This window comes from Procambarus clarkii, chromosome 40 (assembly GCF_040958095.1).
Source record: "Procambarus clarkii isolate CNS0578487 chromosome 40, FALCON_Pclarkii_2.0, whole genome shotgun sequence".
NCBI lineage: Eukaryota > Metazoa > Arthropoda > Malacostraca > Decapoda > Cambaridae > Procambarus > Procambarus clarkii.
In genome coordinates this window covers 29,083,066-29,110,565 of record NC_091189.1, presented here as the reverse complement: position 1 = coordinate 29,110,565, position 27,500 = coordinate 29,083,066, and the positions used below count along the sequence as shown (strand labels likewise).

The window sequence follows — 27,500 nt, the reverse complement described above, 5'->3', positions numbered from 1 at the left end:
CCGACCGGAGGGAGGGAGGGATGCTGGGGAGCCTCCGGGACTCACCCAGAAAATGTCGTTTTCAATGCTGATTTTCTGGGGCGAGCCGCGTTGGCTCCCCAGAGCTACCTCACTACAGATAAGGAAAATAGGGAAGGATCTGGGAGGTGGACGTCATGCGCCCTAACCTAAAAAAACAAGGCCACAGACGAAACAAAGACCCTGCAGATCCGAACCCCAGAACAGGAATGAGGGAAAGAAGGGAACCCGGTCAAACCAAAACGCGCCCACGACCCCAGAGGCCAAGACGCGCAGAGAACAGCAAAAAACCGCAATCGAACAAGAAAGGAGACACCCCCGGCCTGACCAACCAAACAGCAACCCAAAGAACCAAAACGAGGAGAAGAAAATAGACCACCAGGGCCAACGACCAGGATGGCACCGGAAACTCAAGAGCAGGCTGAAGGTGAAACAATGCCCAAGACAGCAAGCGGAACGGAGCAAAAGGAACAGCATCACCAAACGCAAGCTGGAGTGGCTCCGCCAGCGCCACCCAAGACGAGGCGACAGTACACAGTCCCAGACGACGGTCCCGGAACAACCCCAAAGGGAAAGACAAGCCAACCATATAAAAGACCAAAGGATCGTTGGTAGTGATAGGAAAACCGGAAGGACCGCCAGGAAAACTACACACCGCCACCAAGATGAAGCACGCAGGCGGGAGACCAACAATGAAGCCATCAGTGCCCACACAAGCGACGAGAAACAAAAGACAAAAACTCGAGACACGAAGACTCGAGGAGAAGAACGATCCACAAAAAGAGGCGGAGCCGCAGGAAGAGCCACAGTACCAAAACCGAGGAAAGCAGCAGGTATCGCCAAGGCAGGCAAAATCCAAAAGGAACAGCCGCCAGGAACCAACCCGGGCGAGCATATACACACCCCATCCGGGAGGAACCCCCCCCCCCCCCTGGGAACCCTGAAGGACCAACAAGGAGCCAGGGCCCCATACTGTAGTAAGCATACGTGTGAATACTGTAGTAAGTCACCATCAGTGACGTCATTAGCCGAAACTAGCTTCGGCCGCGGAATGATTTGGGCGACCTTAGGTCTAGGGTCACCAAAGCCTTCCATATTTAATAATTGTCAAAGGTCAAATAGCCATTTTGTAATCAGAAATAGCTCTTCCCTAAGATACCTGTGTAATTACCTTCAGTTAAAAGAGTTCAACCATCTGGGTCGTTCAGTACAACAGAGATTAGTTGATTCAACTTAAACCCTGCTAGTAACTTAGTAAGCCAGGCGGAAGGATACCCATCTGGGCTTCTGTGTTGAGCAGAGCGAGGTAGGGTCAGTGTGGACTGGTCATCAGCTGGGAAAGGTACCCCATCTCCACCTCTCCCCAAGATCAGCATTGCATCAGCTGGTCGGCATAAGAGGTATAGTTGCTACGGTTTGGTATAGAAGTTAGTTCATCTCATGCCTTAAGTCAGGGAGTGTTCAGACAGGGAGTGCTTTGATTTAGATTTTGTTTAGATTTTTTAATCAATTATTTAGTTAGTAAATTGCATTTTATTAATTTCCATTTAATGTTCTATTATTCATTGTCCTGGACACGTGGTTTCCACGAGGCCGAGTTTTCGTTGGGCCGCAGAGCCTAACACAGATTAACACTTTGGTGCACCCCGCTCGCCACCCCTCAACTGTGCAATATGGGACCCAGGGTGTCACGGGAGTGCGCGTAAATTCTGAAAAGTGTATACTCTCTTCAACTTTGTCACCTTAATTCTCATCCTACGAGATTAAATTTGGTATCATTGTGTTCGCAATAGAATTCTCTACAGCACTAAATGCATATAAACTCCAAAAGCCCGGCTAATTACCCGCAGCAAACAGAGAAAGTGCGAACGAGTTACCCAGGAGCGCGCAAACGCGATAAAATGTTTTCACTATTTTCACTCTGGTCACCTCAATTTTTATCCTAAGTCTTTCATTTTGGTCTCAATGGGTTCGCAATAGAATTCTCTAGAGGAACATTAGCATATAAAATAAAAAACCTGGTCACGCTCCAACCGCCGACGAGTTGAAGACGGGCCACACGTTAGCCGCGAGTGAGTGCTCAGCCGCCTTCCAGCTACACTCCCAATTCCCGCCCTTTTCAAGCCTTTCTTTCGCAATTTTCTTCCTGGAAGGGCCTTGTTCATGATCACTATCCATCGTGGAGTAAGCGTAGATAGTTTCTAAAGCCGCAGTAAGAAATATAGCCACGGAAAATAGCCGAAATGTTCACACGTTTGAGATGCGAGGGGAGGTGACATTGGTCACAACAGTGGAGCGAAAACAATGGGCCCACGGCATGTGCCAAGCTGCCTGAGGGCCACGAGGCTCAACAAAGAAAATGGGAAGACATCGGCGCGCATTTTAAAACCAGTCCCAAAAAAATCGGATAAAAACCTGATTTTTGGCGATTATTTAAAGTGGATGACGCAATGCTGCGTCATCCCCGGAATTACCGCCAGTAAACGGATGACGCAATGCTGCGTCATGCCCGGGCGAAAGTGTTAAGAATTCAGTTATCTCTTTCTTTGTTAATATTTCCCACACTTAACATAGATTCATCCCTCCTATTCCAAATAACTGGGGATCAAGTCCCAAGGTTTACTGAGAGCATAATCGATCCAGACCTCCGTTATTGCGCCTCAGTGTTAATGGTTTGGTGGTGGCGGTGTAAGGAGATCCTAGAGTTTGCTAGGGGTCTGGTTCCATGTCATAAAGGCTGTAGAATCTTAGCCGGTCAAAACGGCTTAAGACCACGTGGCGTGGGATTCGGCTAGAGTAGTAGCTCTGGAGTCCCTTGGTTTGAAGAAAGATAAATCAGAATACAGTACGGATATAGAGTAAGGGGCTAAAAGAAAGGATAGAAAGAGAGTCGATACCCCCTTCCCCCGTGTTACACAGGGACCCCAATACAAAGGGAACAGTATCGCAACGTAAGTGCAAAAAGGGTGAGGAAAAGGGGGTGAAACACACACCCAGGAATGGCGGGACCGAAAAGAAACAACGACCCAACTGGCAGCATGGTGGAGGCACAACCGGTGAGTGTCACTCTGAGACAAGGGGACAGATCAGCCGTCAAACTCACAAGATGCGAGGGGGGGGACTCAGGGATCCCCTTGAGGGGGAGTCCCTGATAGGACCACGGAGCCCCCATGGGGTTTTCCAGGGCCCTTAGCCATGGTTACACGCCAAGGGAAAGCCCAGGCAGGGTACTGCGAACCGGCGTCCAAGTCTACCACACAAACTTCTAAAAGCTGAACCCCAGGATGTGTCCACTCATGGGGGCGAAGCTGGGAGTACCACCAAACAGAAAATATATATATATAAAAACTCCTAGAACAGCAAAGGGGGACCACAAAGGCAGAGTTTCTCCCTACCAGGCAAAAACAAAAGAAACCCCCGCAAGAGGACAACGTACCCAGGCGGAACAGAGCCAGCCGCTGTTATCGGTGAAAACTAGCTCTGGAGTACCCCACATCCCTACCAGTGATGAAAACTACCTCCTACCCAGAGACAAACAAGGGCTACAAAACCCCAGCCGACTCCAAGGGCGGCCCAGTACCGAGCAGTAAAGGACACAGCAGAGGTAGAACCAAAGGTGACTTATGGAAGGTGGTCCCAAGCCCCAAGGGAAGTACTTACAGGGCATCTAGGGAAGAGAGCCCTAGGCACATGCAGCCCGAGTACCGTAGAATCTCACTCCTGGCTCACACCCCACCGGTAGAGGCAGCCCACACCACAAGGCACAGAACTGAAACAAAAACCGGAGCCAGAGGCACTCAACCGGCCAACCGGCTAATCACATCAGCCAAGATCGGTTGAATCACTGGTTGGATCGCCGGCGCGGATGGTCTGGGGCTTCCCCTTTCCCCTCCTGGGGAGGGGGGGGGGGTTATGCAGACGGCGGTGCAGTGACATGATGACATCATGCTGGTTTGATAATTTTGTTTGGGAAGTTCTGTCCACTCATTCGGCTTTCGGTAGCAATATTTTCACCAGAATAGGGGTTTGTTTTGGGGCGCCTACATTTCTGGGTGCCTGTTTCAGTCGATGGCAGACATAGAATGCTCCTAAACCACAGGGGGAGTTTCTATAGGCCATTGCTCCTCGTGCCTCTCTGAGGGGGCCAGGTTCTAGCTCGTGGTCCCCGGTAGGCAAGAACTCCAAGCGCTTTGACTGATGCCAGAGTTATGCATATCCATTCAGCCTGGATAGCTCTGGGTAGCCAATGGGGCTCCCCCCAGAAAAACTACTTTTATTTAATCTAAAAGTTTTTGTCACATATGAAGATGGCACAGTTGTAAAGGTATGAAGTATACCATGGAGCTCCTGAAGCACCAGGTTCACTAGAGCCTGAGGGAGACGGTTCAGTGTTTGAATCTGAAGCAGCTGCTTCAATGCCAGGTCTCTTGGTAGCCGTGTACCAAGAGTCTTTAAGCAAGGCCTCTTTCCTGCCCATTTTCTTAATTCTCCGAAGAATGGCAAATATGAGAAGTACATGAACACTATTGCAGTTACATCAAATTTGGTTCTGTCCATAAAACTCACAAACTTTTAAAAGTAGCTCTAAAACAATCACTATCCACTTGATGTGAAGGTGCAGATATAATCACAATTTGTGCATACTTTACTGCAAAGCCTATGGATATCACATCTGGGAATATGGTATAAATGCCTGAACAGTACTTAGTTTACAGGGTATAGTGTAAAACAGCATTAGCTCTTACCTTAGAAATGTTAAGTACTAATGAACTTAAACACCAAAAACATAAATGTATATTTTTATAAATGCAGCACATGGGGAAATATAAATAAAAAAAATAAATCTTATAAATGGTCAAATGCGCATGATTCTCTAGAAGCAGATAGATAATATTTCCTACATATCTATTAACAAAATTTGGAGAGTGAATAGAGTACTTTAATAGGCAATCATTTGTGCACGAACAGCATACCAAACTGACATGTACAATATTTACATTGTGTCGTCTTATTTATGACGACAATAAGTACTTAGCACGACAGACACATTCCTAATATCAATGATGACAAGTCAGGAAGAGCAATTATTAAAGGAATTGTGACTTACATATCCACAAAAATAATCACACTTGTCCTCTCTGTTCTTCAAATATTGACACAAATTAACATTCGTGTTCTTACATTTTAAGTACAAAATATCATCTTTGTGTGCTGATTCAACCAATCTACCGAATAATATGAAGTTATTATTATTATTATTATTATTATTATTATTATTATTATTATTATAATGATAATAATAATAATAAAAATAATAGTAATAATACAGTAATGATAATATTAAATGTAAAGTACTGTATTTGGGAGATTAAGTTCTTATGACCGTTTACATGACTGTTTACAATAAGCAGCAGCAACTTACCAGATGCACATAAAAACTAATGTATAATAGTTATATGGTAGTGGGCTTGAGGGGCACTGGAGAATACTCCATTTAAGTCTTAGGTAACATAGTTACATGTCACAACACAAGCTTTAGCAAGTCTACAAAATTGTAAGAACTGTATTTAATTGAATACTGTACTGATACAATTGTGTAAAGGCCATCTAGTAATTAACAAAGCTTCTGAATTATTTATTAAACCTTCCATATAATCTTAATTGTGCTAAAAAACTGAACTACTGTATTTAAATGATGGTATGAATCAATGTAGCATTTGTGGTTAAGTGACGCGTGGAGGAGTGTGCATTATGAGCATTGTGAAGCTGCGGCAAGTGTACCCTTGACTTACTGTAGCTCACATCCATAATGTAGTGTCCTGTCTTCTTCTCCAGAGAATTATCATAATGGGAATATTTTTGTGTTAAAGTGTTTACTGCACTTATGAGGCCTTGGATCACTGTATAAGACAATTATCATAAATATAACTGAATAATGTCTGCAAATGTCAAAAGTATACTAAGACTAAAAACTTTGGCTTGTAAATATTAAATTACCAATATCTGAGAAATACAATGGAAAAATACATCAATAATATAAAAATATTATATACTTTATTTGCCTTACTTGACTACTCTCATGATTCTTGTGCAGGACCACACTCACCTCCATCTTTCTCCTCCATTAAATTAACTCTATACTTTACTGATAAATAGCATTAGAATAGACCTACAGTATTTTAGTTTAATTAAAAACAATTTATCCATAAGGGAATGACTATATAATTCTGTTCATTCTGTCCCTTGTGGCCTTAATACTGTACTCAAATGCACCATTTTACAGACAAAACCACTCTGACCTTAAATGAAAAGCAAGAGCTCATCCTCTATAGAACTACTGTCAGAATTAAACAATAAGAATGGCTTCACTAAAGCATACACTGAAGCATGGAGAGAGGGACTGATTGAGTGGATGGATTCAGTGGTCTTTGTACAGAGGAGGAAAAATTTGAATGCCAAAATAATGAACAATGAATGGTATATAGTACTAGTTCACCCATAAATTATTATATTTGGGTTTTTCAAAATAACTGGCAATGAAAGAAAGGTACAGTATTCATTCTTACCTATTTATAAAATAATTCCTCTAAATGAACAACAGGTGTGAGAGAAGGTCTCCCTCGAGTATATGGCCATTAAAAACGTACAGCGAGATACAAAGGATATATTGTTACGGTGTTGTATGGTGTAATGGGATGGGTCAATACGATCCAAATTAAAACCCATATCAGTGTGGTACTTGTAGTAGTCCCTGCTCTCTAACACTTCAATGTGTAGTAGGCCAAATGTACAATTTGTAGTTTACGACACGTTTGTTCACCGTTATTATTCCATGTCGTTCACAGTTATAACTCTGATCGTGTAATGTTTATTTACCTAACCCAATAAAGCATTTTTATATTCTGTTTATGCCAACATGAGTGATGTGAGATGAAGAATTAAAAAGAGTTGCTCTAAAACATATATCAGAATAAGAATGCTCAGAAATTTTTGGGAGTGGAAGATACTGGAAAAATAAAGATGAAAAAATGCATGCAGAAAATGAGAATGGTGAGCAGGCAAAAGATTACTCAAGGAACAGCACTATAAAAGGTAATGAAGGGTGTGTGTGTGTGTGTGTCCATGGTGATGTAGGCCTGTGTGTGTGTGTCCATGGTGATGTAGGCCTGTGTGTGTGTATGTGTCCATGGTGATGTAGGCCTGTGTGTGTGTGTGTGTCCATGGTGATGTAGGCCTGTGTGTGTGTGTGTGTCCATGGTGATGTAGGCCTGTGTGTGTGTGTGTGTGTCCATGGTGATGTAGGCCTGTGTGTGTGTGTGTGTGTCCATGGTGATGTAGGCCTGTGTGTGTGTGTGTCCATGGTAATGTAGGCCTGGGTGTGTATGTGTGTGTGTCCATGGTGATGTAGGCCTGTGTGTGTGTGTGTGTGTGTGTGTGTCCACAGTGATGTAGGCCTGTGTGTGTGTGTGTCCACAGTGATGTAGGCCTGGGTGTGGGTGTCCACAGTGGTGTAGGCCTGGGTGTGGGTGTCCACAGTGATGTAGGCCTGTGTGTGTGTCCACAGTGATGTAGGCCTGGGTGTGGGTGTCCACAGTGGTGTAGGCCTGGGTGTGGGTGTCCACAGTGGTGTAGGCCTGGGTGTTGGTGTCCACAGTGGTGTAGGCCTGGGTGTGGGTGTCCACAGTGGTGTAGGCTTGGGTGTGGGTGTCCACAGTGATGTAGGCCTGGGTGTGGGTGTCCACAGTGGTGTAGGCCTGGGTGTGGGTGTCCACAGTGGTGTAGGCCTGGGTGTGGGTGTCCACAGTGGTGTAGGCCTGGGTGTTGGTGTCCACAGTGATGTAGGCCTGGGTGTTGGTGTCCACAGTGGTGCAGGCCTGGGTGTGGGTGTCCACAGTGGTGTAGGCCTGGGTGTTGGTGTCCACAGTGGTGTAGGCCTGGGTGTTGGTGTCCACAGTGATGTAGGCCTGGGTGTTGGTGTCCACAGTGGTGTAGGCCTAGGTGTTGGTGTCCACAGTGGTGTAGGCCTGGGTGTGGGTGTCCACAGTGGTGTAGGCCTGGGTGTGGGTGTCCACAGTGATGTAGGCCTGGGTGTGGGTGTCCACAGTGGTGTAGGCCTGGGTGTGGGTGTCCACAGTGGTGTAGGTCTGGGTGTGGGTGTCCACAGTGATGTAGGCCTGGGTGTGGGTGTCCACAGTGGTGTAGGCCTGGGTGTGGGTGTCCACAGTGGTGTAGGCCTGGGTGTTGGTGTCCACAGTGGTGTAGGCCTGGGTGTTGGTGTCCACAGTGATGTAGGCCTGGGTGTTGGTGTCCACAGTGGTGCAGGCCTGGGTGTGGGTGTCCACAGTGGTGTAGGCCTGGGTGTGGGTGTCCACAGTGGTGTAGGCCTGGGTGTGGGTGTCCACAGTGATGTAGGCCTGGGTGTGGGTGTCCACAGTGGTGTAGGCCTGGGTGTGGGTGTCCACAGTGGTGTAGGTCTGGGTGTGGGTGTCCACAGTGATGTAGGCCTGGGTGTGGGTGTCCACAGTGGTGTAGGCCTGGGTGTGGGTGTCCACAGTGGTGTAGGCCTGGGTGTTGGTGTCCACAGTGGTGTAGGCCTGGGTGTTGGTGTCCACAGTGGTGTAGGCCTGGGTGTTGGTGTCCACAGTGGTGTAGGCCTGGGTGTGGGTGTCTGTGGTGACTGATATATGCATGAGTGTGGTGTGTGTATAAAGTATTTAAAACCAAAGTGTGTACTGTTTAGATGTCAGCAATCCATTTAATTTAAATCTGTTTAAAATGAATTTTAATTCTTTCCAGTTCAATTTAAAATACCATTACCATAGAAGGAATTTTTTCATAGGTTTTTATTGATCTCTTCTATATATATCACATTGTACCTGGAATGAGAGTTGTATATACAGGAGTTGTATATAGAGGAGGTAAGTGAGAGGTCCTGATCTACTGTAGTGAGTCCAACTCCTGTAGCAGACTCTGTCCCTTTTCTCCCATTAAACCACAGATATACGTCACAGCCGGTCTGTTTCCCAGGCTGAACAGATGTAGGACATACTTCCTGAAACACACACACATACAAATGTGAAATTAATCATAGCATTTATTAAACATTACCTTGATATTGCATATGTTTTATATAGCCTTGTTTACTTAAACAGAAATTGTGTTAACAAGGTAGAATATTCCTGGCAAGTAGGTAATATGATTCCCAAAAAAGGAAGAAAAAACACAAACGCACAGTATGTATGTATTTAATATATACAATATATAATAATAATTTGGCCATTTGGGAGGGGGTTTGCCCTGTGGGAGGTTTTTTTTTTGGCCATGTGAGAAGGGGTTTTCGTTCACGGATTGAACGAAATACCTGATGTAACGTGGATTTTGGGGGTCAGGTTGTAAGGAGCAAAGCTGTCATTTCATTAATTGCTGCTTTGTCCTAATAATTGCTCCTTGAACACCACTCTTTACCGCATGTGTCACACTTCTATATTTGCTCTCGTAGTTTCCACCGATACTTGATGTAGTGAGTTACCAAGTGGGACAGCTTAGAAATCAGTTTTTGAGAATATTTGAAAAACAATTTTCCAAAGAGAACACTTGCTTTCTTTTATTCCCCTATTTTTTTCTTATCTTCCTTGTGTTTGGTAGTGCCTTTTTCCTAACCTGCGGGACAAGCAGAATGTGAGGATCTTATGTCAAGAGGCTTTGTTGTGTCCGTGCTGCCTCATTGCATCAGTTGCTTGGCAACCTAATGGGCCATTTAAATTTTATGTGAATGCACACTCTGGTTGCATCCTTGACTGGAGTATGTCATATTATCTCCCTGGCACAAGTGTGGCCCAAAAAGAACAGTTTGTAAACTTCCTGGCATAAGATGACAGTCCTGAAACAACCAAGAGAAAAAGGACGAAACAACCCGATCAGAAATCGAAGACAACCTATGAAGAGTTAAGAAGTGCCGAAAGGTCCAGCAGGAAACTTCGTACTGCCGCCAAGACAAAACTGGCAGATGGGACATCATCAACAAAGTCACCTGATCACCATACAAGTGGTGATAAACACCATGTCAAAAAGACCAGATGCGAAGATTAAAGAGAAGATCGAGGCGGAGCCGTGGGAAGACCCTCTGGTTCGAACACCAAGGGGCCAACAGGACTACTGCCCCGTGATAAATCTCCAAATGAGCCAGGTCCTGGAGCAACAACTAAACCGGGGGAGGGGGGCGGGGCGAGGGGGGGGGGGGGGGAGGAACAGGTAACCCCCACCTCAACCAGTCCAGTCGAAAGGCATCGACACTGATGGACTCGCAGTCGGGGAAGGGCGCTGCATATACCGGAGGACCTTGTCCACACTGACGTGAAGAGGTCCATCTCCGGGTCCCCAAATGTCCGTCAGAGCCAAAGGAATGAGTCATACCCCCGCGGTTCAGACAATGAACCACCGGGGAGCAGTCCAAGTTGAGCCGGATTGTCGATCCGCGAGCGAGGTGAACCCTCTGAAGTGAATGCCACACAGCTGCGAACTCCTGCACCTTGCTGTGAGCCCGACAGGACGGACGGACTCCACCGACCCTGGCCGGCCTGGTGAGCACTGGTCACAAAGCCTCAGCCAAGAGATGATGCATCTGTGAACACATCGAGCTTGGGTAGGTGCCTCAGCACTGAACCCTGAAAACCCAAAGAGGAAGCAGGCAACGTAGCAGCCAATGCAAGGCTCCCCCCCCCCAAAACCAGTGATCATGACAGTGGCAGACAGTGGCAGAAGGGACATTCCTGGAGGAACCGCCACTGAAGCCAGATTCGACCCAATGGGTAGATCAGCACAGCGAAGTTCAAACTCCTACACAGTTGCTCGAGCAACTAACGAGTAGCCCAGGTGCCCAACCCCTCAAAAACAGCCGAAGGTGGGACCGCAGCCACAGCAATGCCATAGGAAGGAGAGACAAGGAAGCAGTCCGAGGGTCCCACACAAGACCCAGCCAAGCCCAAAACCTGAGAGGGAACCAGATGGGACTTCGTAAGTTCACCAGGAACCCGAACCCAGCAAGCTGGGAAAGAAGCAAATCCCTGGTGAGCAGACACGCGGACTGGCTGGGAACCCAGACCAGCCAGTCGTCGAGGTAAGCCAGAACCTGAACCCCTAACAGACCCATGCGGGTCACCACAACCTGTGTAAGGCGTGTGAAAAAGCGAGCCAGATTCAAGCCGAATGGAAGGCAATGAAAGCGGTAACCCTTATGCCCCACCACAGGCCAGAGGAGACGACCCGAAACGCCCACGAATCATGGGACAAAGCATAAGCAAACAGCGTGAGCCCCCCCCCCTCGCCCCATCAACTGGGTGACCCGCAAAAGGGCCGACGCCTCTTACGAGCAGCCGGCCGACAAGCTGAATGATCACTATTTCGACCAGATGATGCCAGCTCTGAAGGAAGCCCTGGCTCAGAAGCTAGCATCAATGGCCCCACCTTGACTGAAAAAACCCTGAACCCACCACGACCTTCCTGAGAAGGCCGAGAACAGCCACACCGAAGAAGCAACAAGTCCGACATAGGACGACAACTAGACAAAGCCGCGTGCAATAACTACATGACAGTAGTCTCCGCAAACAGCAACAGACAAAAGGGCGACGAAAACCTAGGAGCCATGCCTACAGTGAATTCCAAAGAGAAAGCGAGCACAGTCTAGCGGCACGCAAGATGAGAAGCAAAGAACAGAGACACTGCCTCCCTGAGAATTGCCGCAAACAACTATAACAGTGTGGCTTACGCCCGAGCCACTGAGGCCAGCGCACCAGATGAAGGTCCGACACTTAGCGCCTCCACATCCTCCCCAAGACAGTCAGAGGACAGCTCGAGAAGGGAAAAGAAGCTCAAAACTAAAGCCAAATGCCCATGGCTACGTCGAGTCACAGCCTCGACTCGTGGAAGTTAAATCCTCTAGTGTGCGCGAATCCTCAGCTACCAAAGATGCCGAAAGGGTGGGAACCTGCGCATGCAGCTGCACAAGGCCAACATTTCGAGGAAGCACAGGGGTGAACAAGGAAGGTGTTATTGCGCTCAAACTTGTCCCCTAGGTAAATCTGCTAAGTAAAGGGTCGGCTAGTGGGACCCAGAAGCCTTGGAAGGAGGAGCAAGTTCGAATGCCTTTGTCCGCACCCCGAATGGCGTAGCCCTCATAGCTGACCGAGTCTCATCACCAGCTAAACCCTGCCCTGACTCCAAAACCCTCAGACGTTTGGGAGCCGGGAGCAGGGGAAAGGGGGAGAGGGAGCTGGACAAATAACATCAACCGGGGAAGGATTGGGGAGTGCAGACTGACCAAAGTAGAAGTGACTAACACCCCAAGTTCGGGGTCCCTATAACCAAATTGGGGCAACCTCGGTGCATCTGAGTGGGCAACCAACCTAGCCCATTGCAGCAACCTAAACCTAGCATGCAACACTGATGCTCTGTACCTGAATCTCAAAGGTGTCAGTGACCCAACAGACAGCATGATGGAGGCAAAACTGATGACTGTCACCTTGAGACACGGGCACACAGCAACCTTCAATCTCGCCCAAGGCAAGCTGGAACCCGGAAGAAGCATCCATCGATCCACCGAGTCCCGACAGGGTTTTCCAAAACCCATAGGCTGACTGCTATGGGAAGCCCAGGGACTGTGCTGCAAAACCAGTTAAACCCAAAACCAGTTAAACAAGGAGGATGAGCTAAAACACTGAAACCCCTGTGATGTATACAATCACAGGGGCCTAGTGGAGGGTCACCAAAATATCAGGAGTGGACCAATAGCCAAACAAGGCAGACCCCCACCAGGCAAAGAAAACAAAAATAAAAGAAAAACCCCGCAAAAGTACAACGTCCCCAGAGGAAACAGGAACATGGCCGCTTTGCAGGTAGGCAACCTGTGCAACAGGTTGTGCCCCAACCAGCAACAACACCATTTCCTTCCCAAGGAAGGAAGGCCACGAAACCCCAACTGGCCCCAAGGATGGGGTAAATACCAAGCAGCAAGAACCCTATTGGAAGTGGAGTCCCGAAGGTACTATGGAAGATGCTATGCTATGAAGACTACTATGCTACCCTTGGGTACCCCTAGCACCCAGGGGTAATACTTACAGGGCGCTTAGGGAAGTTAGCCCTAAATGCATGCAGTCTCAGTACACTGATATGGCCAGTATACCTGGCCACCACCACTACAACAGAACAGGAAACACAACTAAGTCAAAACACTACCAAGAAATCGAGGCCAGAGTTGATGGCCACCATAGATCATATTAGCCAATGAACTGGGGTTGATTGTCCGGTTCGGTGGGTCCGGGGCTTCACCGTCCCCCTCCCAGGAAGGGGAGGGCTGCGTGGACAAGCGGTGTAGTGGTGGTGTATGATGTTTGCTTGTTTGCCCGTTTCCATGAGAATTGGGGGAGTTCTGCCTCCCTAGTTGGTCTTCTGATGCAATTTTCTTTCCAAGTGGGTGTGTTTTGTTATGCCTACCTTTCTGGGTGCCAAACCCTGGTCGATAGCAGATAAGGAATGCCCCAACCACAGGGGAGTTTTCCAGAGGCCATTGCTGCCAGTGCCTCTCTCAGGAGGCCAGATTCTGGCTCGTGGTCCCCGGTAGGTTGAACTCCATTAACTAATGCCCTAGACTAATATATCGCATATTAGCCCGATAGCTCCAGGGAGCCAAAGGGGCTCCCCCTCAGGAAAGCAGAAAAACAATGAAATGCTTAACAAAGAATTCAAGCACGGTTGTCACTAGGCAGAATACACTGGTAAACTAATTGTTCCTTGCTCCACGACCAGCAGAACTCACGTGCCCGTCAATTCATACATGTACAGTATCAGCAAATTCAAACTCCAAAACAAACCTCATATACCGAGTGAAATTTTATGACGAAATTTACCTTGTATACTGAAAAATTCGAAAAGAGGGGCATTTGTAAACCGAGGTTCCACTTTTCATATAACAAAATCCATTCAAACCCTTTGCAAAAGACGCTTCCACCTGGGCAACCAGAGATTGCAAACAACAAATATATAATCTTTACACTCATTCAGAGAAATTTCACACTCACTGAGAAATGTCTCGGATGCAAATTGTTCAACTAAAACACGAGAAAATTAACTATTAATTTAGAATTGTATACAGTATCTACTTGATTTAACGGCCTATATGGGGCTGTACCCTGGTCGTTATTTCTGGAGCTTCGGTATTTCCAAAGTGTCGGTAATTTTTCAAGTAACATTCAGGTAAGATATATTTTGTACAGACAGCCACTGCATCCACCACTAGTGCCTTCTACCCTGTGACGTCACATATTCACGGCACAATGTTTTGATTTGTCAAGAGGCTGGAGTGTTCATTCCGTGACTTTGTTGGACATATCTGCGCAATAAAGGAACATCTGTGCATCATGTCAGCTCCAAATGCACTCATTGTGTCACTGATGGCTGATGGGTGGATGGGCAGGCAGACAGGGATGGAGAGGCTGAAATGTAGGCAGGCAGGCAGGAAGAGACTGAGAGGTAGGCAGGGAGGGAGGCAGGCAGGCAGGAAGAGACTGAGAGGTAGGCAGGGAGGGAGGCAGGCAGGCAGAGCTTCAGAGGTAGGCAGGGAGGGAGGCAGGCAGGCAGAGCTTCAGAGGTAGGCAGGGAGGGAGGCAGGCAGGCAGGAAGAGACTGAGAGGTAGGCAGGGAGGGAGGCAGGCAGGCAGGAAGAGACTGAGAGGTAGGCAGGGAGGGAGGCAGGCAGGCAGAGCTTCAGAGGGACGCGGGGAAGGAGGTAGGCAGGCAGAGGCTGGGAGGTATGCTGGGAGGGAGAGGATGGAGACGGATGGAAGGAGGGATTGAGGGATGGATGGGAGGGAAGGAGGGAGGGATGGATGGAGGGATGGAGGGACGGAGGGATGGATGGAGGGATGGATGGATGGATGGATGGATGGATGGATGGATGGAGAGAGGGAGGGAGGAATGGATGGAGGGGAGGGAGGGAGGGAGGGAGGGAGGGAGGGAGGGAGGGAGGGAGGGAGGGAGGAATGGATGGAGGGGAGGGAGGGAGGAATGGATGGAGGGGAGGGAGGGAGGAATGGATGGATGGGAGGGAGGAATGGCTGGATGGAGGGGAGGGAGGGAGGGGAGGGAGGGGAGAGATGGGAGGGAGGGGAGGGAGAGAGGGGAGGGAGGGAGGGAGGGAGGAATGGATGGAGGGGAGGGAGGGAGGGAGGAATGGATGGAGGGAGGGGAGGGAGGGAGGGGAGGGGAGGGAAGGGAGGGAGGGAGGGAGGGAGGGAAGGGGAGGGGAGGGAAGGGGAGGGGAGGGGAGGGGAGGGGAGGGGAGGGAAGGGAGGGAGGGAGGGAGGGGAGGGAGGGAGGGAGGGAGGGAGGGAGGGAGGGAGAGAGGGAGGGAGGGAGAGAGGGAGGGAGAGAGGGAGGGAGGGAGGGAGAGAGGGAGGGAGGGAGAGAGGGATGGAGGGAGGGAGGGAGAGAGGGATGGAGGGAGAGAGGGATGGAGGGAGGGATGGAGGGAGAGATGGAGGGACGGGTGTTGAGTTAAGGTGAAGCAGAGAGTATGGGGTGTATGGGGAGGCGGGTGGGGGAGGGTGTCGGTGGTGGGGAAGGGACTGGCTCACTGATAAGCCTAACTCACTTGACCCAGTTAAAAAGATTTGTTTCTTAAATTTTGGATGTACATCATCATATATATTTTTGGTTACAGATTTTGTTTAGTAATATTATTAGGATAATAAAAAGTTATAAAATACTTGTTTCATGAATGCTTTATTGTGTTAGATGGAGATTCTCCAGACTGTCTCTGGCTGTTCAAGTTCAAGTATATTTATTGAGATAAGCAAGAAATACATCTCAAAGGGATAGAGTAGCTTAGGCTATTTCTACCCTCTGGCTGGCTGGCAATCTACTGGGCCATTGGGGGGCAGGGGGGGGGGGGGGAAGAAAGTGAGGGTGTAGGAGAGAGCAGGAGTGAGGGAGAGGGGAAGAGGTTCAGTGAGGGTGAGTGTGAGGAAGGGGATGATAAAGGTAGGTGGCCTGCTTGCCATGTGAGGACCCCTTGATGTCAAAACAAACCCAATACCGACCTTCGGTAATATCGACTACCAGACCGGTATATGAGGCTCTAGATACCAGTCTCCCAAACCGGTCATTATTACCGCAGATCGGTATAAAAGAGGCCGTTAAATTGAGTGGATACTGTATACTGTAAAAGGTAGTATATACTATGTATCTACTGTTATTAAATAAGAAATATGTTATACTTTACCTATGAATGTTTTCAGCAAAAGAAGCCATGGAAGCTGCACCAGAAAGAACTGGAGAGAACCCTGAGTGTGAACCCAAAGATCCAGCTGATGGCTGCTGCTGTTGCTGTGAGCTGGGCAAAACTTGAAGCTGTTGAGCAGCTGCAAGCAATAAAGCTGCTCTCTGGTGGTAATGCTGCTGTACAAGCTGTTCTAGTGCTGCTGTTATACTACCCACAGATAGCAATGCGCATACACCTTGGTCCTGAAATACAGAAATTGTGACACTTATGAACACAACTTGAAGAAAAAATATGAAGAAAACTGTACTGTTGAGAGAGGTAATTAGCACAGCAGGTATTTATAGGTAGGAGGTGAGATGTAAAGATCAAGATCTCACTCTAGTGACCCTGTACAGTAGTTACAACACCAGTGACCCCCATAGTTACAGCAGCATTATATGACAAAGAGTGCTGGGAAGATGGGACACCACAAGCATAACTCTCATTCTGTAACTACACTTAGGTAATTATCAGTGACACTGTATGTATGGCACCAGTGATCCAATAGTTACAGCACCAGTGGACTTGGGGAGAGCAAAAATCAACAGTTGAGTAATGAATGAAAATGTCCAGTAACTATGTGGTGTGTAAAGCTTAACAGACTGGTGGCAGCCCAATAGGTAATCACTGTTTGCCTTATTTTCATCAGGGGTAACTATTATGTTTTCAAGCAGTTGCCTGCTTTGATGCTGTTGAATTTATCTCAGATTCCCAAATTCCACTCATATCATCTCAGATGCTGTATTTAAAAAGGGAAACCTGGTACTCACCTAGTTGTGCTTGCAGGGTTTGAGCTTTGGCCTTTTGGTCACGCCTCTCAACTGTCAGTCTACTGGTAATTAACTAAGTATAATTACCTAAGTGTAGTTACAGGATGAGAGCTACGCTCGTGGTGTCCCGTCTTCCTAGCACTCTGTCATATAACGCTTTGAAACTACTGACGGTTTTGGCCTCCACCACCTTCTCGCTTAACTTGTTCCAACGGCAAACTCTGTTTGCGAAAGTGAATTTTCTTATATTTCTTCGGCATCATTCTTTAGTTAGTTTAAATCTATGACCTCTTGTTCTTCAAGTTCCAGGTCTCAGGAAATCTGCCCTATCAATTTTGTCAATTCCTGTTACTATTTTGTAAGTAGTGATCATATCCCCTCTTTTTCTTCTGTCTTCTAGTTTTGGCATATTTAATGCCTCTAACCTCTCCTCGTAGCTCTTGCCCTTCAGTTCTGGGAGCCACTTAGTAGCATGTCTTTGCACCTTTTCCAGTTTGTTGATGAGCTTCTTAAGATATGGGCACCACACAACCGCTGCATATTCTAGCTTTGGCCTAACAAAAGTCGTGAACAATTTTTTTAGGATTTACCCATCCATGTCAAATCAAATCAAATCAAATTAAATCAAATCAAATGTTTATTCAGGTAAAGCACATACATACAAGGTGAGATACAAACATTGATGGATTTATAGATAGAGCTAGTACATACAATGCCTAAAGCCACTATTACGCAAAGCGTTTCGGGCGTGTATTTAAAAGCAATTCTGAAGTTAGAAAGCGTAGCATAGGCTTGTAGCAAATTCTTTATGTGGTCCTCAGGTGATAGTTTTCTATCTAGAACCACCCCTAGATCTCTTTCTTCATCAGAATTCTCTAAAGATTTCTCACATAATTTATAGGTTGTGTGGGGTCTATGTTCCACATTCCATAACATGGCATTTATTCACATTAAATTCCATTTGCCAAGTGGTGCTCCATATACTTATTTTGTCCATGTCTTCTTGAAGGGCATGACAATCATCTAAGTTTTTTATCCTTCCTATTATCTTAGCATCATCAGCAAACATGTTCATATAATTCTGTATACCATCTGGCAGATCATTTATGTAGACAATGAACATCACTGGTGCAAGAACTGAACCCTGTGGTACTCCACTTGTGACATTTCTCCAGTCCGATACTTTGCCTCTGATTACTGCCCTTATTTTTCAGTCAGAAAATTTTTCATCCGTGTTAGAAGTTTACCTGTCACCCCTCCAATATTTTCCAGTTTCCAAAAAGGAAACCAGGTTTTTTCCAGTTTCCAGAAAGGTTTCCAGACTCTTATGTGGAACTCTGTCAAAAGCCTTTTTTAGGTCCAAATAGATGCAGTCAACCCAACCATCTCTTTCCTGCAAAATCTCTGTGGCTCGATCATAGAAACTCTATAAATTCGATACACGGGATCTTCCAGATTGAAAACCATACTGTCTGTTTGATATAATATAATTTCTCTCCAGGTGTTCTACCCATTTAGTTTTTATTATTTTTTCCAATATTTTGACTATTACACTTGTCAATGATACAGGTCTATAATTGAAGGGGTAGAACAATTCCCTGCTGCCACTTTTGTAGATTGGAATTATGTTAGCCTTTTTTCCACATATCTGCTACGACTCCTGTACACAGGGATGTCTGATAAAACAACTGAAGTGGAATGCTGAGCTCAGGTACACATTCTCTCAGAACCCATGGTGAAATTCCATCTGGGCCAACTGCTTTGTTCTTACTTAGCTCCAGGAGCATTTGTTTCACTTCGTCTCTAGACACCTCTATGTGCTCTATGCTGTTCTCAGGAATTCTTATTGTGTCTGGTTCTCTGAAGATCTCATCTTGTACAAACACACTTTGGCACTTTTCGTTTAATGTTTCACACATTTCATTTTCATTTTCTGTGTATCTGTCCCCCATTTTCAACCTCTGAATATTATCCTTTACCTGAAGCTTGCTTTTTAATGAATTTATAGAAAAGGCCTGGATCTAATTTACATTTATCTGCTATATCATTCTCAAAGTTCCTTTCTGCCTCTCTCCTTACTGACGTGTAGTTGTTTCTTGAATCTTTTTATCGCTGATATGTTTAGGGGTTTGGTCTCTTTCTATAATGATTCCATGCCTTTTGATATCTGGATATCTGGATATTTTGAGTCTTTTGATATCTGGCCCTCTCGCAATTTCTGTTGAACCAACCCTGTTTCCTAGGTCTGCATGTCTGTTTTGGTATGAATGTTGGTGTGCCTTCATCGCATATTTTGCAAAATTTGGCATACATCTCATTTACTTCTTTGCCTAGCAACAAGTCTGTCCAATTATACCCATGAAAAAAAATTTCTAAGTTCCCCATAGCGTCCTCTCTTGAAATCGAGTTTAACAACTGTTTCACTGTCCCCATTCTCTACTAGATTATATCACATAGCGAATTTAATGTCCAAGAGGACGTGATCATCTTTCCCAAGGGAGGAAGGTACTGGATGTCAAATAGCTCCTCTTCTTTCCTGGTGAATAATAGATCCAGTACTGACGGAACATCCCTTTCCCTCATTCTTGTGGCCTGCTTGACGTGTTGATACATGAATGTCTCCAAGATGAGGTTTACAAATCTGCCTGTCCAAATGTCCTCTGTTCTTGCCTCGTAGGCCTTCCAGTCTATTGCCTTAAAGTTGAAGTCCCCCAGTACTTACAATCGGGATTTATCTTTGTCAGCTCTTACCATAATCTCTCTTATGACCATTATGAGGCCCTCTCGTTTGTCATCCAGTTCTTTCTTTGTCCATGTGTTGCTTGCTGGTGGACTGTAGGCATTTAAAATTATCAGCTTATCATCTTGATTCCAGAGCTGCAATGCCATTTTGTCAATATCTCGAGGGTTTTCAAATATTAATTCTCTTACCTTTAGGTGTTCTTTCACCAGCACAGTCACTCCTCCCCCTTCCTAGTGTTCCTGTCACGTCTCCAAACTGAGTAGCCCCATGGGAATACGACCTCATTTAAAATATTTTCTTCAAGTTTCGTCTCTGTTAATGCGGCAATATCTGGGACTTTGAGCTGAATTATATCCTTCAACTACAATATTTTTTATCTCACTCCATCTATGTTGGTATATACTACTTTCAGTAATATGATCCCCTTCCCTTTGTTCTTTACACCCCCATCCTTTAATGATTTTGTTGCTTTGTCTTTATGTACCATTTCAAAAGCTTTCCAGTCCCTAACACTTTGTAGAAAAAAGATTTCCTTTCTTCTTCATTTCTATCCCCATTTAGACATTCTGCTTCAATGAGGTTCATTTTCAGCTTTTCTCTGTCCTCTTTTGAGAGGTCTTGTCTTATTGACCAAAGTTTGATGGTGCTGATGTGGAGGAGTTGGTGGAAGATCACAACGAAGAACTGACCACCGAAGAACTCCATGCCCTTCAAAAGGAGCAGCAGCAAGAGGCAGCTGATGATATTTCTTCAGAGGAGGATGAGGCACTAGAGAATGTCCCTTCCTCAACAATTAGGAAGTGGTGTAAAATGTGGGAAGAAATGCAAACTTTTATTGAAACGACTCACCCAGAGAAAGCTGTAGTAGGCCGTTGCATTAATCTTTTCAACGACAATGTGATGCCTCACTACAAACAAGTGTTGCAAGGAAGGGAAAAACAATCTTCAATGGAACATTTCCTTGTGAGAAAATCAAGCAGTGAGCAACAACCAGGACCTAGTGGTATGCAGGCAAAACGTGCCAGAGAATGCACTCCAGAGAAATCTTCACTGCCTGATGTTATAATGGAAGGGGACTTCCCTTCCAAACAGTAATACCTCTCCTCCTCCTCCCCCCTCCTCACCATCTTCCATATGCCAACAGGAGTCATCAGCAAGGGTAAGTAATAACTTGAACATACTTTTGTAGTGAAGATTTGGGTGAATTAGGTATAAAATTTACTTTGAAGTGAAGTTTTTGGGGAGTCAGGAACGGATTAATTCATTTCCTATTATTTCTTATGGGGAAATTCGCTTCGGTTTACAAATTTTTTGGGTTACGAACCATCTCCTGGAATGGATTAAATTCTTAAACCGAGGTACCCCTGTATTTTCAGCAACACTTACCTTGTTGCCTGAGGTGATGAGGTGTTGGGCCCAACGTTTAAGGATATCAACAGATTCCTGCATAGGAAGAGCACATTTGGCCAGCCACACCGAGTGTTCCCAGTGGCTGTAGGACTGCAGATAACGACAAGCATCCCCAGCCTTACCAATCAAACACAACAGTTCAACTCCTGCAAACAATGCCAAAGAGCATTCATTCTAAATAAATAATTATATCACTTGTAAATTTGAAAACAGAACAAGGAAAGCTTATTCCTAAGTAATGAATTTGATTTTTATAAAATGTGATTGTCAAATAAATATGAGGCATTTCTGCGCCTCTTGAACCACGGTGAAGCACCTCTTTACCTTGGCTGAAGTAAACATGTATATTATATTAATTTAGAAAACACAAAATATCTGAATGAAAAGAAAATTAAGAATTTTATACTGTAAAATAAGTTTGAATGCATGGAATGGTATGATGACATGAGCAAAACTTCGAGGACAAAAAAATATTGGTGAATACAGTATGCCCAAGATTGAGTCCTACATACAACAAGATATGTAAATATAAACTACATCCACACTGAAACTGTACCCTAGAAAACAAATTAGTTAATACAGACTTAAAGACTTGGTTAACATAATTACAAGTGCCAACCCAATTCCATGTTTGTCCTCTACTTAAGCTAATTATTTAACCTTTAATTTCCTTCATATTTTATAATGATTGCTTAAGTGTGATCAACTGCCCTGATTTTCAAAAACATTATGCAAACCTGTCCTCGCACTTATGCAATATATTTTTATGCTTTAGTGACATTAAATCCACTGCAATATTGATGCTTCCTCAGACTAATAGTAATAAGCACTGGCCTCTATAAGTTAGGTTCATATGCTTTTGATTAGGCAATACCACTTCAAATTTTATGCTCATCAAATCATGAGAATTGGCTGCTATATCATTTCAGACATGCAGTGTAATGTTTAGTGAAGTTCACCCACCTTCCCATATATTGCCTGCAGCAATCAAGTTGGTGGCTACAAGTTTGATTGTCGACTGAGCTTGAGTGGAGTGATGGGTTGCAGCAAGTAAACATGCTCGTAAGCAGTCTGTGTAGAAGTGTTGGTTTGAAGCATCCGCATCGAGCAGAAGTCTCACGGCACGATCTCTTTCCCCAATCACAGCAAGACATCGACCAAGAGTTGCTCGCTGTGTCCCTTCTAAATTCTTACTCTCATGTATAGCTAAACGCTCCAGTTCATGATGCTGTCAAAGAGAAGTGAATATTATGAATGACAATTACTGTATATGGTGAGTAAATTGTATCAATTATATATAACTGTACTACAGGCATACCTCAGAATAAGAGTTTAATCCGTTCCTGGAGACGCCTCGCCTTCCGAAAACTCGCATTCCGAAGTTAATTTCCCCATAAGAAATAAAGGGAAATGAATTAATCCGTTCCTGACTACCCCAAAAACCCCACATCAAACTAAATTTTTATACCTAATTTACCTAATTCATCTAAATAAACCTACAAAACTGTGTTCCAGTTATTACTTACCTTGCTGTCGAGTGCTGTAGGCGTATGGAAGATGGTGAGGAGGGGGGAGGAGGAGAGGAGTTACTGTTTGGAAGGGGAGTCCCCTTCCATAATCACATCACATAACCCCATGCCTTGTAACACTATGGATACCACTTCTCTTTCTAAATTTTTCAAACCAGCCCCTGCTTGCCTTAAACTCTTTCTTATCTGCATCACTCGTTGCAGGGGTATTCTTTAGAAGGTCTTCGTGCAACACCCTGGCTTTCTCACAAATAATGGCCTCCGAAACACTATCACCCCTCAACTCCTTGTCGTGTATCCAAATTAATAACAACTTTTCCACTTCAAGTATTTGTGGTCTTTGTGCCGTTAATGTTCTTACTCCTTTTGCCACTTTAGCACCCATAATCTTATTTTTCTTCCTAAGTATAGTGCATATTGTTGATGTGGCTTTGTTGTACTGCCTACAAAGTTCAACAACACGTGTACCGTTCTCATGCTTCCGAATGATCTCTTGTTTCTCCTCTATTGTCATCCTCACAGGAGCTTTCTGGCCTTTATCCTTACCACTGGCTTTCTTGGGACCCATGGTGAGATATATAATAACAAATTGTATAGACAAATCACCAAAAATCCAACAAAACACTGAAAATCCGCGAGAAGAATTGATGTGGGGGTAGTCACTGAGCGCCAGACAATAATAAACTGAGGGGCGGCGGGGCGGAGGGGCGACGAACGCGCTAGGTCGGCTGTACGCGTATCAACAAACTCGCGTCCAAACTCGCCTCCCGAAGTAACCCTCGCCTTCTGAGACAAATTTTTGGAGTAAATACACCTCGCCTTCCGAAAACCTCGCATACAGGGACAATCGCATTCCAAGGTACCACTGTACAAAGATACAGTACTGCAAGCACTCAGTAATCTGAACTAATTTGAGCACTCAGTAATCCATACTGCAAGCACTCAGTAGTTCTGGTAATCAAAATAATCGGGTAACCCAAAAGGATTTGCATTCAACGTCCTGACTTTTTAACCTGATTTGGAATTTGGGTTAAAAGATTATATGTATTATTTTCAAGTAAACAGCAAGAATATCTGGGAAAATGGCAGGAGTATCCAGGTAAACAGTGGGAGTAATCAGGTAAATAGTGGGAATAACTGGGTTGGGATATAAAAATCAGCATTGAATGTAATGAAACTCCATTTTCTGTGCGAGCCCCTTTGGCTCCTTGGAGCTATCGGACTGATATACACTCTATTAGTCTGGGGCTTCAGTCAATGATGCTCTACCTTCCGGAAACCACGTGCCAGAACCTGTTCCCCCCCCCCCCCCCCTCAGAGATGCACAGGGAGCAATGGCTTATGGAAACCCCCATGTGTTTGGGAGCATTCCCTGTCTGCCATTGACCGGGGTTAAACCGGAAAACGCCCCAGGTTCGAACACCAAGCAAGAACCCGGGACAAGAACCTGTCCTCTGTGTACGTACCTTCGGTTGTAATTAAAGGTCCAATACTGGAGGAGGCTTTTGATTTTGATTTTGCATATGTGAACAAATATTTTGGATTTTTCTTTACTTCTTGTATAGCTTTCTGTTCCAATTCTATTTCCTCTGACTCGTATGATAGCTTCAACGTTTGCTTCATTTCTTCGATCTCCCTATTTAGGTTTATTTTCCTTTCTTGTGACAGTTGTGTCTGCTTAACCCTTAACATGCTCGGGGTTTAATATCCTGCCATCCCCACAGGCGCATGTCATTTAAAAAAAAAAAAAAAATTATTTTTTCTTTCTAACCTGTTAATTTGTGTTCACTGATCACGGGAAAAATAATAAAAAAATCGTAAGTGGCATATATTGCCCACTATAGGGCGGGGAAGTCTGGCAAATTATAGGCGCTGACTCAGCGTGCGTCCCAGGCGGTCTGTTGCTCGCAAGCTGTCAGGCCAGAGTTGCCACAAAGAGATAATTACCGAATTATTTCAATGTCTCTGATTGATTTTTCATACTTTTTTGCTGTAATATTATTCAATAGTGTGTAGTTTGATATATTTATATAATAAAATGAGTGAATCGTTGGTGTACTCAAAAATATGGTGTGCATATTGTTGATTCAATTATGTTCATCAATCAGTGAACAAATACTTTGTCGGTTATTACACTATAAGCACAGGTTATATATAAGTATTTGCATGTTTTGTTCACTATAACGAACCACTAAGTAGCTATTATGAGTCAAAAAGTAATGAGGAGTGACCGCCGTGTACCAGCCAGCCACTCCCGCCCTACCTCCAGTCATCTGACTCACCCTCATTCTCCTCCCACAATAATGTTTTTGCTATAATTCACTATATACAGACGTTATATATAAGTATCTACATGTTTTGTTCACCATAACTATACATCTAAGCTTGTATGGTGAGTAAAGGCACAGAGATGTGGCTACTCACACAGTCAGCTGATCGGCAGCCGCCCTCAAGGCCAGACGCACTAATATTTCTCCTCCAACAATACTGTGTGGTGTTATTACGCTATATACACACATTATATATAAATATCTACCTGTGTCCTTCATCATACTTGTACAAATAAACTGGTATGGTGCCCAAAGATCATCGTGGTAACCAGTAAACAACACCGTCGTCTGCACGGTGGCGTCGTGCAGACGACGCCACCGCCCTCACCAAAATGGCGGCTCCAAACCTTCTCTTGCTGTTTATACCCTCTATACGCACGTTATATATAAGTATCTATATTTGTGTTCACCATAGCGAACCACTAAGCTGGTATGGTGAGTGCAGTCAATAAAAGGTGGCCACACACAGTCAAAAGACATCGCTACCACCCTCCCTCCCACAGCATTACACCTCCTTCCATGGCGCACAGCGCTAAATACCACCACAATCCTGCTATTATCAGAACCCTGGTCAGTTTTATCACAGTCAGGGGTCTTCTGTAATAATATCATCGCTACATAATAGCATGAACAAGTATAATTTGTCATTTTTAGGCGATGCTGTGGTCACAAGCTGAACAGCAGTGCTGTTAGCTCATGCTGCATGCGTCAGGCTTGGTTGCTCACTCAATACTGAGGCCAATAACACCCGGGAGTTTGGCCCACGATTTTTTTTTTAAATGGCGTCTGTTTACAAGAGCCCTGATGAAGGTGTGGTGAACCCCGTATATCCGCGGGCTGTTTAAATCTTGCATAGTACTCCAACACATCATATGACGTGATGCGCAGTTTACTGGAACAACGTGCAGCACGTCATATGACGTGATGCGCACTTTAAGGGTTAAGCATTTCCATTATTTTTTCCTTCTCCTGTACAGTTGTCTGCATTCTCTTTCTTGAGCAGTCCTCTTTCTGACTCTCCTCACAGGCACATGCTTCAAGCAGATCTTGTAAGCTTCAACTGTCAGTTGAGCTATTCCCTGTGTGGGAGTTTTGTTGGTTAAGATTGTCTTCCTTTGAATATTAGGGGGCCTGACAGCTGAGTGGACAGCGCTTGGCATTTGTAGTCCTAAGGTTCTAGGTTTGATCCCCGATGGAGGCAGAAACAAATGGGTAGAGTTTCTTTCACCCTGATGCACCTGTTCACCTAGCAGTAAATAGGTACCTGGGAGTTAGACAGCTGCTATGGGCTGCTTCCTGGGGGGGGGGGGGGGGGTGTAACAAAGTGGAGGCTTGGTCCAGGACTGGGCTGTGAAGATGTTAAGCCCCAAAATCATCTCAAGATAACCTCCAGATAAGGTCTATACAATGGGGCCTCGACTTATGATACTAATCCGTTCCCAGAGACGGATCGTAAGTCGAAATATCGTAAGTCGAAGCAATTTTTCCCATAAGAAATAAAGGGATTTGAATTAATCCGTTCCCCACCCTCCAAAATATTAACATACAAATACATTTTATACTGAATATAATGTTTTTTTCTAACTACAATACAGTACCAAAGTTTGTCTTACCTTTGTGGAGGGCTCTTGATGGCGTATGGAAGATGGTGATGAAGGAGGAGGAGGAGAGTTGTTACTGTTTGGAAGGGGAGTCCCCTTCCATTATAACATCAGGCAGTGATGCTTTCTCTGAGGTACTCTCTCTCCTACGTTTTGCCTGAATACCACTAGGACCTGGTTGTGGTTCAGTGCTTGTTTGCTTCACTACAAATTTGTCAAGAGATATTTGTTTTTCCCTTCATTTTGACATTTGTCTGTAATGATGCATCACTTCAGCACCCATAATGTACTTTTTCTTAGCAAGTATGGTGGATATCATTGACTGAGCTTTGTTGTACTGCCTAGCCAGTCCAACAACCCGCACACCATCTTCATATTTACGAATGATCTCTTGTTTCTGCTCTATGGTCATCCTTACATGGGATCTCATATGTTGAGCCTTACCACTGACTTTCCTGGGACTCATGGCATGATATATAATAATTACTTTAATGTTCAAAATGCAAAAAATCACCACAAAAGTGAAATTTCTTATAGGGGCGATCGTCACTAAGCGGGCAGCTGTAGTAAACTGAGGCAGGTCGGCTGCGTGACCAGGAACCACGCGCTCGGTCGACCCGAAATTGTACCAACAAATATCGTAAGTGGACAACACCATCGGATGTCGAGTCTCATTTTTCGATGAAATTTACATCGTAACTCGAAATTATCGTAAGTAGGGGCAATCGTAAGTCGAGGTGCCACTGTATTTATTTTCCCAGTTGATCCTCTTACTATTGAAATTGAA

The 27,500-nt window shown here is 45.1% G+C and overlaps 2 protein-coding genes across 2 annotated transcripts in view; both read right to left on the bottom strand.

The window, feature by feature from the left end:
• Positions 1–6,055: 6,055 nt before the first annotated feature.
• The window catches only part of LOC123758001 (WD repeat-containing protein 11), a 133,624-nt gene continuing 112,179 nt past the window's right edge, over positions 6,056–27,500 (bottom strand). The window contains exons 19-22 of the mRNA XM_045742107.2: positions 22,217–22,481; positions 21,230–21,399; positions 16,292–16,533; positions 6,056–9,070 (exon numbers count right to left, since the gene is read on the bottom strand). Of these exons, the coding sequence (XP_045598063.2) occupies positions 8,956–9,070; positions 16,292–16,533; positions 21,230–21,399; positions 22,217–22,481 (792 nt within the window). The 3' untranslated portion in view covers positions 6,056–8,955. The remainder of the gene's footprint in view (positions 9,071–16,291; positions 16,534–21,229; positions 21,400–22,216; positions 22,482–27,500) is intronic.
• LOC138372853 (uncharacterized) lies at positions 8,013–8,708 on the bottom strand. The gene has a single exon (XM_069338521.1). It carries the CDS (start codon positions 8,706–8,708, stop codon positions 8,013–8,015), a length of 696 nt encoding a protein of 231 aa, XP_069194622.1.